This window comes from Electrona antarctica (genome assembly GCF_951216825.1).
Source record: "Electrona antarctica genome assembly, chromosome: 6".
NCBI lineage: Eukaryota > Metazoa > Chordata > Actinopteri > Myctophiformes > Myctophidae > Electrona > Electrona antarctica.
In genome coordinates this window covers 34,404,792-34,416,916 of record NC_136811.1, presented here as the reverse complement: position 1 = coordinate 34,416,916, position 12,125 = coordinate 34,404,792, and the positions used below count along the sequence as shown (strand labels likewise).

Genomic DNA, 12,125 nt, shown 5'->3' with positions numbered 1-12,125 from the left:
ACCATTAAACAAACAAATGGACTCTTAGGGGGAGGGAGTAGGAAGGCAGGGAGGAGTGAAGGGCAGAACTGGTAAATAATTTCAAATATTCTAAGGGTCTGTTTTGGAACAACACATTTGTGCAGTAAAGCATTATTCACTGTATTAATAACACTTTTGAAACAAGATGTGTTGTTGATAACACAGAAACATAGACACATCTCAAATGTATGCTGTCTCAGGTTTTAGCCTATTTGGTTTACTTTTATTTATTTTATTGCAAATAAGTGTGTACCTTATGAGCAAAACTCAACTCACCTTATAAATAGTACTAATTCGAAATGCCCCACTCTACACCAACAAAACCGCTGCACAATAATGCCACAGACGAAAAACAGTCTAAGTCCACACTATTTATCCATAATGTATAAATGATAGATAAGGGGTCAGGACAACAAGGCCTTTTCGTGGAGGGGTCAGAATGAAATTTGGACTGTTTTTCGTCTGTGGTACTTGTCTTAGCTGATTCTGAGCCCAAGCAGCCCACATTCCATCTTTTATGCTATGGTAATGCCGATCACACACCTGCGCACAAATGCTTCACACATACTTGCATGGCGATCCAACCAGTACTTGTCACGCTATATTGTTTGAGACCAAAGTGGTGGATGGACCCGCCAACGAACAGAAGAACGGATGGAGCGACAAACGGACTGACCAACCGACATTTTCATCCTTAGAGCCCTAGAGCCTAGCAGATCTAGGGCTCTAAGGCACTAAAAACTATATATAACTAAGGCACTCAATTCTATATTGAGACAGTAGGGAAATGAGAGTATAGGCTCTAGTACTGGGATTTGAACGCAAGCCAGCAGGTTAACCACATGACACCTAGCGTCCCCATTCTGGGGTAAACATTCTGTGAAAAAAGCAGATCTACAAGTTCACAATGTGTCGCAATGTGACATGTGAGCTTGTGGATCTTCTATTTTCTGTGAAGAAAGGGGGAAAAAAAGCAACGAATCATTTAGAGTTTAAGCTGTTGTGGTAAATTATAAATACACCACACTGTTTTTAATGGAGGTGTTAATGCATGTGTCTCAACCCCTGCATCTTCTTGGGGAAGAGAACCAGGGGGCTTATATATCTGTGAAGTTAACCTGAAAAGGAAAAGTAACACAGCCGTAACAACCGAATAGCATGGTTGCTATGCAGGCTGTATATAGGATGTGACGAGGCGGAGAGACAAAACACCAGCATCATTAATGGATGGATGGAGAGGGCAGAAGTGGGCCAAAGGCAACAACAGTATAGTGGAGTTTTCCACTGGTCAACATGGACCAGTAGACCAGTGATGGACTGCAATTTGTATTTGTGTTTATCAAGCACACTGATAATAATGATGTCTGCATGTGATTGTGATATAAAAGTATGTGTGACAGAGAAATGCACTACAGGAAGGTAAACATATTAGGCATGCTTTCTTTTGAAACCTTTGTTCTGTAACAGGCGCCTTAAGGACGATCTGTTTACTCAGACTTTGGACAGCGTGTCTGGGAATGCATCACCCCCAAAATATTGTTTTGATTGATTGATTGAAGAATTTATTAACAGATTGAGAATTACAGTACATTTCAAGCACAACTCAATACAAAACTGTTAACTGTGGACGACACCATAAAGCATTACACTTGTTTACAATAGGGTCCACCATTTTCAATTCATCATGACATTTAGAGACATACAAATATACACTTCTATATAGCCCAAAACAGGAAATCATCATAGAGGAGGTAAAAAGGGGGAGAAAAAAACATATATACAGTGAGGGGGAAAGGGGGTGGGTGGGGGATTCAGATTTTACGGGGGCCAGTTTTTAATTGCAGCCGTCCGTAGGTGCCCTTTGAGAGCGGTTTTGAAGGAGTCAAGGGATTCGCATGTCTTAATGACTGTTGGTAGGTTGTCACTGTCATTATCACCATCGTCAACAATAACAACGTGTTGCTGATGCATTTGGCCTACAAAGATTCAGTACATTCTGTCATCGGGTGAAGAATCCATGTCATTCTTGAGTTCTTACAACATTGCGTTCAGACCGGATTGATCAATGATGCTGTTTTGTTTTCTGATCAGAGATGATGTACTTGTCACATGCTGGTGAAGATCCAGCAAAAACACCAGATCCTCAAGTTCACAACTCATCGTGTTGCTATAGTTTTGGCGAAGACATGTGTAGAGGGAAAATAGGAGGGGACCTACTAGAGAACAGACCCTGTGGGACCCCAGGCAATGAAGTATATTATATAGGCTTTCAGTGGTTGTTTATTGACAAGCTATGGTGAGTTTATAAATGTCATGCATTGTCATGATGCTGCTGCTATTTATTGACCAGGTGAGTCGACAGGCTCAGTGGCTGAGTCAATATGCTAAACAAACTGTGAGAGTTAAAAATAGATGGGGGTTTATATATAGATGAGAAATACAGCTCTAATAAATAAAGCTTTCAAGGTTTCAGTGCTTGTAATTTTCATCCACCTTCTTTGTTTCTATTTAACTCTATACTGTATGTCTGCGTATTTTCCTTCCTTCCTTCCTTCCGTCCGTCCGTCCTTCCGTCCGTCCGTCCGTCCGTCCGTAGAAAAACTAGCGTATAAAACCATGCATGAGGGGGGAGGGGCAGAACACCACCAGCAATCAGCAATCAAACACAAATGTTTTGGTCAAACCATGTTTGACCAAACAGCAGCAGGCCCATGAGGCTCCACGGTCTGGATGTGACAAGGTCTGTTTCCTCTCACCACGAACCCCCAGCCTAGCACGTCGCCCTCGATCTATGCAAAGGCAAAACAACAACCATTTTATTTTCAAGTGACAAGTTGACAACAATAGTAGCAGACAATGAGACATGGGACACTTTAGGATTTTATCGATTCCAGTTCCTTAACGATTGCCTTTTAACGGTCAGGTTCCTTAACCGTTCCCTTTAACGATTCTTATAGGGAGTTCCAAATGGACCCTAACAGCTATGTTACTCTGAGAGTACAAATGAAACCAAATGGACCCTTATGGGTTTGTACTTTGTACACTCTCAAGAGTTATGGTGGTCCTTGAAATTACAGTTTGAGAATCACCGTAGTCTAATTGTATAGCAGACATGAAGTCCATATTCCAGCTCTGACAGTGTGATAAAAGCGATCCCAGAAACGGTTCCCAAGTGACAGAACCGATTCCGGTTCCTCAATGTTGGATCCGATTCCGGATCCCAACCCTAGTGGTGTGTGAAAGCTACTGTATGATAAATTGTAAGTTCAGGATTGTCAAATGATTGTGAAATATATATTAAATAGTACGTACTGTTGCGTGTGGCCATGACATCACTCACACACACACACACTCAAGTCATTCAATCATTGTCTGTGCCTAATCTTGTCTCTCCTCCCCACTCAGACTGACACCCAGGCTGGCACACCTGCAGCAGATTCCCCAATCACCCTCTGCTGCAGCCCTCTGCTATAAAAGCCATGCCAGCTCAGTGTCAAGGCAGACACAGACCCAGCAACAGCTCAGTCACAATCCATGCCAATACTTTGCAGTTAAACTTTATTTAGTTTAGTTTGGCCTGGGGATGGCCGGCAGTTATAGTTTTCGTTCTCATTAGTTATTTGGTTTAAGTTAGGGGAGGGGGGAAACGGCTTCGACGTCCCTATAGGGGGTGGCCTGGGCCCCCCTCATTTTCCTGTTTTGGCCGGCATCTCCAGGTCTCCTTTCTTTCTCCTGATTTGGTAAAGTACCTAACAGTATGTGTTTTGTTTGATATTTTGTTTGTTGATTTAATACTTGTGGGGAAGTGGTTAATAAAAACCGTTTAAACTTGTCCACTTTTGTGATGTCTGTCCTTATGTTGGGGTCTCCAGTTTGAGCCACTTGTATTATACATACTTTGTTTGGAGACCGCAACATAATGGGGGCTCGCCGAAACTATAGATCTGTTATATTTCCTTAAACTTTGAAATTAATTGAATTTGTTGGTGTGCATATTTGATTTTTTTTTTTAAGGTTTGGATTTATTTTGTCCACCTTAATTAATCGGCTTTAGGCTATCTTTTGTTTGCAAATTATTTTCAGTAATTATTAGTATTTAACTTAAGTATACTGAGTTTCTGAAATTTGTAACTTGCCTAGGTTTGTGCACACCCCTAATTAGGACATCACTTATTGAGAACTGGTTTGAGCAGGTTTTATTTTCTTGCTGGTCTGTGTCTCATCGTTTTGGCTTATTTGCCTTATATTGTATTGCGAGTGGTTTTTGTGGTGGTCTTTGTGACCTTAAGCCTACACTACTTTTGCAAACTTTTGTGCTCTTTTTGTCGCTTTGCGGTGAAATTTTCCATACAATTGGTAAAAGCCATAATCCAAAATGGAGTTTAAGTTGGCGGATTTTGTTAAGCAGCCTTCCCTTGATGTTTTCCATAAATGCACAAAGGGGGATTTAATTGATATTGCTGATCACTACAATATCAAAGTCCAAAGTACTAAAGCAAAAAAGACACTAAAGCCTGAGTTATGGGCAGCATTGTTTGAACAAGGGGTTTTGCCTGACCCTGGTGCTGCTGAATCAGCTGGAAAACCAGCTGATTCTGATGACAGCATTAGGAGGTTGGAATTGGAGCTAGAAATGCGCCGCCTAGACCTGCAGTTTAAGGAGCAGGAAAATTCAGCCAAGCTTAAAGAGCAGGAGCTAAGGCTCAATGTTCAAATTAGGCAGATGGAGTTGGAGGAGCAGACCAAACGAGAAATACAGTTGAAAGAGTTAGAGCTTAAGCATGCCTCTCCTCGTGTCATTGGTGCCCCTGATTTTGATGTTAACAAATGCATCCGTATGATTCCTCCATTCAATGTTAAAGATGTGGACAAGTACTTTACTCTTTTCGAACGTACAGCTGATGCTTTGAAATGGCCCAAGAAGTTTTGGCCATTATTGTTGCAATGTGTGCTAACTGGGAAAGCCCAGGAGGCCTATGCCTCGTTATCACCAGATGACTCTCTTGATTATGAGAAGGTTAAAGGTGCGGTACTCAGGGCTTTTGAGTTGGTCCCCGAAGCCTACAGGCAGAAGTTCCGCAGGTTTAAGAAAACTGACAATCATACATTTGCAGAGTTTGGCCGAGAGAAGGAGGCCCTATTTGACCGATGGTGTCAGTCATCAAAGGTCACAGAGTTTGATCAGCTGCGTGAGCTCATCTTACTAGAAGAGTTTAAGAACTGCCTATCAGATAGGATTGCAACCTATGTTAATGAGCAAAAGGCTACTACTCTTTCTGCTGCAACTGTCCTTGCGGACGAGTATGTGCTCACCCACAAGGACAGTTTTGACAAGACTAATGTGTCCTCGGAGCGTAGTTCCAATCCTCCATGGCGGAAGCCTAACTCTTCCCACTCAGACAAATCAGATTCTTCTCACATAGTCTCAGCAAAATTCTTTGCTAAACGGGAGGGTGAGGGGAAGCCAGACAAGTCAGAGGGTGGGGAGGGGGCTACAGAAAGGCCTACTTGTAACTATTGCAAAAAAGTTGGCCACACCATAAATAAATGCTATGCTCTCAAAAACAAGAATCAGCCACCTAAAACTGTTGCTTTGGCTGGTGGTAAAATGCTCATTACTCCAGAGGTAATTGCTGTTCCTCTGCCGGAGAACTCTGACGATTTGGCATTGAAATTTCCCAAAGTGTTTTCAGTCTGTGCTATGACACGGGCAATGGCTGAGCGTCAGAAGCTGGAGGCTGAGGTGGAGCTGTCTGACAGTTTTCTGGTGGACTGTTCAGCTGCTCCACCTGCCTCTCCAGGGGCCCCTACCCGTTCTGTTGTTTTGCCTCAAATTGACTCGAAAATATGCATGTCACGTGAGCAGCTAGTTGCTGATCAAAAACGGGATGCGACACTAGCTCCTCTCTTTGAAAGCGTTGTTTCAGGAGAGGCGTTGGAAGATTTGTCAACAGGGCTTTTCCTGAAAAGCGAGGTGCTCATGCGTAAGTGGACACCTCCGCGGCTGTCTGGCCATGATGTTTGGGGGGTGGTGGAACAGATTGTTATCCCTCAGACATACCGAGGTGAGGTGTTGAAACTAGCACATGATAACCCGCTTTCTGGTCACCTGGGGATTAACAAGACTTTTGATCGTATCTTGCGGTACTTTTTCTGGCCAGGCCTAAAGGGTGATGTGCGTCAACATTGCAAAACGTGTCATGTATGCCAGGTGGCTAAAAAGCAGTTCATCTCTCCATACCCACTTTATCCAATCCCTGTTATTGGTGAACCGTTCGAGCATGTGCAAATTGATTGTGTTGGGCCTTTGCCTCGCACTAAGAGTGGTAACAAATTCCTCTTAACTATAATGTGCACAGCGACTCGTTTTCCTGAGGCCATCCCGTTGCGTTCCATTACAGCCCCAGCTGTTGTTAAGGCCTTGGTCAAATTCTTCTCTATTTTCGGTTTACCTAGGGTGGCCCAGTCTGACCAGGGTTCAAACTTCATGTCACGAGTTTTTGCGCAGGTCATGAAACAACTTAACATCACTCATGTGTGTTCGAGTGCTTATCACCCAGAAAGTCAGGGAGCCATCGAGCGTTTCCATAGGACATTAAAGTCTATGTTGCGTACCTACTGCTTTGAGTACGAAAAAGACTGGGATGACGGTGTTCATCTCCTCCTCTTTGCCGCTCGTGAGGTGGTACAAGAATCCCTCGGCTTTAGTCCCGCCGAACTGGTGTTTGCACACACAGTCAGAGGGCCCCTGAGGCTTTTGCAGGAGAAGTGGCTGGGCGACAGCAAACCTCAAAATCTGCTTGACTATGTGTCCAAATTCCGTTTCAAACTTCACCGTGCTTGTGAATTGGCTAAAGAAAACATGACCGTTGCCCAGGGAAAAATGAAAAGGTGGTTTGACAAGGATGCAAAAAGCAGGAGTTTTAGTCCCGGTGATAAAGTTCTGGTTTTGTTGCCCATTCCTGGCTCTGCTTTGCAGGCACGTTATGGTGGCCCTTATCTGGTCAAAAAGAAGGTTGGCGATCGAGACTACATCATTGACACCCCTGAACGTCGGCGACGGAGTAGGCTGTGTCATATTAATATGTTGAAGCCTTATTTTGACAGAGAGCCTCAGCCTGATTCCAACCCTTCTGATGGCACAGAGGTCAATGTGCCACCCGAGTTGTCAAGTGGAGATGGTGATCCTGACAAGGTAACTCTGGCACTGTCTAGCAATGCCAGTGTTCCTCCCTCTGAATCTCAGGACGACCAAGATGATATTGTAGGTATCTCCACTGATGTTACTCATGGACGACTTAGGAATTCAGAAATGCTTACTAAACTTCATGATTGTCTTCCAAATTTGGTTCAGTCTCAACGTGAGGATGTGATCAGCTTAATTGGCTCTAATGCAACTCTCTTTTCAGACGTGCCGACCCGTACGCATGTGTTGCAGCATGACATTGATGTTGGTAATTCCCCGCCAATTAAACAACACGCATATCGCGTTAATCCCGAAAAAAGGCTTCGTCTCCAAAAGCAGGTGAACTACATGCTGGAAAATGGCATAGCTGTACCTAGCACAAGTGCTTGGAGTTCACCTTGCCTTTTGGCTGCAAAGTCTGATGGCTCGGATCGCTTTTGCACCGATTATCGAAAGGTGAACGGGGTCACAAAACCTGACTGTTATCCTCTGCCTAGGATAGATGACTGTGTTGATAAAGTTGGTTGTGCCAAATATGTCACTAAACTCGATCTACTAAAAGGATATTGGCAGGTGCCGTTAACACCTAGGGCTCAAGCTATATCTGCCTTTGTGACCCCTGACGCTTTTCTAGAGTACACTGTAATGCCGTTTGGTGTTCGAAACGCTCCAGCAACGTTCCAGCGTTTGGTCAACACAGTTTTGTCGGGTTTATCGGGCTGCGAGGCTTATTTGGATGACATTTGCATTTATTCCACAACGTGGGACGAACACATCCAACAACTTCGTGAAGTATTTGGCAGGTTGAGTGAGGCCAATCTCACTTTAAATCTTGCCAAATGTGAGTTCGGGCAGGCTACAGTGACATACCTCGGCAAAATTGTGGGTCGAGGTCAAGTTAAGCCTGTCCATTCTAAGGTGGAAGCCATCCTCTCGTTTCCTCATCCTGTCACTCGCCGTGGTCTAATGCGGTTTCTAGGAATGGCAGGATATTATCGAAGTTTCTGCAAAAACTTTTCTGCCGTTGCAGCCCCGTTAACCGACTTGTTGAGCCCGAAAGTACGCTACAAATGGTCTCCGAGCTGTCAGCATTCTTTTGATTGTATTAAAGCCTTGCTAACTAATGCTCCAGTTCTTGCTGCACCGGCGTTCGAGCGGCCATTTAAACTCGCTGTGGATGCATGTGATGCGGGGGCGGGTGCGGTCCTACTTCAAGATGGGGATGATGGGATTGAGCACCCGGTCTCGTATTACTCCAAAAAATTCAATCGGCATCAACGTGTGTATTCCACAGTGGAAAAAGAAGCGCTAGCGCTTATTTTGGCCCTAAAGCATTTCGAGGTTTATGTGGGTTCCTCCAGTGAGCCTACCCTCGTTTTTACTGATCACAACCCTCTCGTTTTCCTGAACCAGATGCGGAACACAAATCGAAGGTTAATGAGGTGGTCTATTTTCATGCAGTATTTCAATGTGGAGATCAGGCATATCCGTGGCAAGGATAATGTCCTGGCCGACACATTGTCACGCTCTTTTTCTGATGAGTGAATCACCTCACGTTGCACTCCCGGTATTCACCATCATATGGTGGGGGTGTTGCGTGTGGCCATGACATCACTCACACACACACACACTCAAGTCATTCAATCATTGTCTGTGCCTAATCTTGTCTCTCCTCCCCACTCAGACTGACACCCAGGCTGGCACACCTGCAGCAGATTCCCCAATCACCCTCTGCTGCAGCCCTCTGCTATAAAAGCCATGCCAGCTCAGTGTCAAGGCAGACACAGACCCAGCAACAGCTCAGTCACAATCCATGCCAATACTTTGCAGTTAAACTTTGTTTAGTTTAGTTTGGCCTGGGGATGGCCGGCAGTTATAGTTTTCGTTCTCATTAGTTATTTGGTTTAAGTTAGGGGAGGGGGGAAACGGCTTCGACGTCCCTATAGGGGGTGGCCTGGGCCCCCCTCATTTTCCTGTTTTGGCCGGCATCTCCAGGTCTCCTTTCTTTCTCCTGATTTGGTAAAGTACCTAACAGTATGTGTTTTGTTTGATATTTTGTTTGTTGATTTAATACTTGTGGGGAAGTGGTTAATAAAAACCGTTTAAACTTGTCCACTTTTGTGATGTCTGTCCTTATGTTGGGGTCTCCAGTTTGAGCCACTTGTATTATACATACTTTGTTTGGAGACCGCAACAGTACTGTGAAAGTTTTCTTGACGTAGGCTGCCCCTGGTTGCTGTAGTTCCTCCTTACTCACTGTTTTCTTCAGAACTGCAAAATAAAACATGCATCAGTGACAATGTTATTTTGTTTTGCATGCTTGCAATGATCAAGATCACAGCACAATATATTATACCTGTATGTATGTTGGACCAAAATAGTTCATGTGTTTGTTTTATCAAAACATCAGTAGTCTTAACTCAGTGGTCTACTATTCTAGGAGCCTCCAATCTCAGGATCGGGATCTGGCCCATAAATCTGGTATTGGTTTGGCTCTAATTGGAAAATGGAGAGCTCAGATACCATGCTGCAGATACTGGTATACAAACACTGCTATCAAAATAGAGTTATTTCCTTACCTGATCTGGGGTTGGACAGCACAGGGGGAGGGAGCACAGGGGGAGAGGTGGGGTCAGGGAGTATGGCGGGCCCTCTCCTGTTGTACAGTCTCCTAGGACTACTAGTGATCATCTCTTTGGGGAGCATACTACTCATAGCACTGGAGGTGGTAGTGGGGCGTTCATCTCCTCTCCTGGTATACATGTACAGGCTCATACTATCACAGTTGTTCAGCAACGTGACTCCTTCTGTCTGACCTCTGTCTGACCTCTGTCTCTCCCTGTACGTCTTCACAGACACCTCCTTCTCCTTTGATGGAGCAACTGTAGGGGAAAGACACAAGACAAGTTTGTGAGTGAGAGTGAAATATCGAGAGTAAGATAAAATGACAGAGCGTACAATCAAATCTCATAACCCTTCAGTCTCAAACACAGGCAGAGATGCTCCGCTACCACCACCAGCACCAGGGTTGGGTACTAACTCAACCAACAGGTTTGTCAGACAAATGGACAGTCCGGAGGCTAGGTGTAAAAGGGATGTAAATCAGACCTACAAATCTATTGTGAAGCTAATTCAAGGCAGGAAGATTAGGCAAATTATAATTACAATCTCTGAGGGTGGAGGAGTTGTTGACTGTGTGAAACCACCATCACTTAGGTCGGGTGATGTAAGAATAAGATCACTGTGGCTAAATAAAGTTTACCGGTAGATACAAAATATATATTATTTAGGCTACTCATCGAGATTAAAGAACTGACAAATTAATGCCACCATCCATCTGGCAAACTATTGACTTAATAGAACCCATTTCTCTTGTGGAAGTTGTGATGATCTGGGAACCACTTGCAAACCATGATTAGTCATATCAAATAAACAAACATTGTTGTACGTTTTGTCAAATCATAGTAGCAGAACAAAACAAATAGTTAGGTGCTGACCGCAGGAGATAAAACTTGGAAGGAAAAGAGTAGAGGCCGCACAGCTCGTATAGGCTAATGACCATGCAAGAAACTTTTATTAAACCGATAATCAGGGTATCACGCATCAAATCTTGGTAGGAAAATAATATCCTATCTTTACCTCCCTCCCTGAACATTATCTTTCCTACGAGATTATCAAGACTCACATCACCTATCCACCGCCTGGCTGGTCGGCTCAGGCTCACAAACGCATTCACTTCAGTAAAACATTATTGCAATGTAAATGTTGGGGCCACAGCAGGCAGCACCACCCGCAGCGCAGCCCCAATAGTAGGCATATATCAATGATTGCAGTTTAATAATTTAACCACTTTCACCATCCATGCAGGGCGTCCAAAAAGTAAGTAGGCTTAGAAGTGGTTAAAGTAATTGCCAGTCGACTTGTGTTTACATGGGCCCGCGTCACCAAGCTTTCCGCAGTGCGGAAAGAGTGTGGAAAGACAGTTTTTTTCTATTTAGTGAGCGCTGCAGTGCTCTGATCCGTTCTAGAGCGCCCGCCTACTGTAGTGTATCCGGTAATTTGCACGCACACATGCACGCGTTTCGTTTCCGAACCCGCTCCATGTAGCTGACAAAATATTTGCTCATAGTCTACAACACAGCATCAAACACACCAAGTAACAACAAGACAAATGCATCCATCACTTACAGTCATAGCATTCAAAGGCCTCGTTCATGGATGTCCAATCCGCTAGATTCATGTTAAGCCCTGTAGGGTCGATCTCCTGGCTATCTTCAGCTGAGAAGTCGGAAGATTCAGGTCCCAATGATGAGGTCGCCCAGGTATACTTGATGAAAGTCTGGGTGCTAATATGAAAGTTATTTTAAACTCACTCCTTGCTGTCTTCGTTAGCTACAGTAAATGCCCTCTGCTCTGTGGGTTTTATTTATACTGTGTGTGAGGATGGCTCTGGTTGACTTTTAATGTGATGGTCTTTATGCAAATTAAAGACTACTATTGTTCTAGCAACTCACAACACTGGGGGTGGGGGGCACTTTAACAGGTACAGTGAATGAGAGAGTAGGTAGGCCAAGTCGATACTGCAGCTGGAAAGTGCTGATGGAAATTTAAATAGCTACTGTAGTCCACAGTAGCTATTTAACTAAGAATAACTTTCCACAGTCTGTGGAAAGTTATTATTTTATTATAACTTTGGGATCTTCATAAACGATATGGTTTGGAAAAGGCCACAATGATTTTAATCGAATATGAAATGAAATAAAACTGTGCCGCTCGTGTAGTGGTATCATGCAAGATTGAAGATTCCCATTCTTGCGACCTGGGTTTGATTCCCGGGCGAGGCACAGGTTTTGTCAAGTCATGTGGTTTCTTGGGCTTAAAATGTTTTACATTTTAGCAGACCTTCTATTGAACTGCA

At 44.0% G+C, this 12,125-nt stretch overlaps 1 protein-coding gene across 1 annotated transcript; it reads right to left on the bottom strand.

Moving 5' to 3' along the window:
* Positions 1 to 1,751: 1,751 nt before the first annotated feature.
* On the bottom strand, positions 1,752 to 10,039 carry LOC306924808 (DEP domain-containing mTOR-interacting protein-like). The gene is made up of 3 exons (XM_079503459.1): positions 9,787 to 10,039; positions 9,408 to 9,478; positions 1,752 to 2,810 (listed from the first exon to the last, which is right to left on the bottom strand). Exons 1-3 carry the CDS (start codon positions 9,980 to 9,982, stop codon positions 2,700 to 2,702), a joined length of 378 nt encoding a protein of 125 aa, XP_079359585.1. The 5' UTR covers positions 9,983 to 10,039; the 3' UTR covers positions 1,752 to 2,699.
* Between the last annotated feature and the right edge of the window lie 2,086 nt (positions 10,040 to 12,125).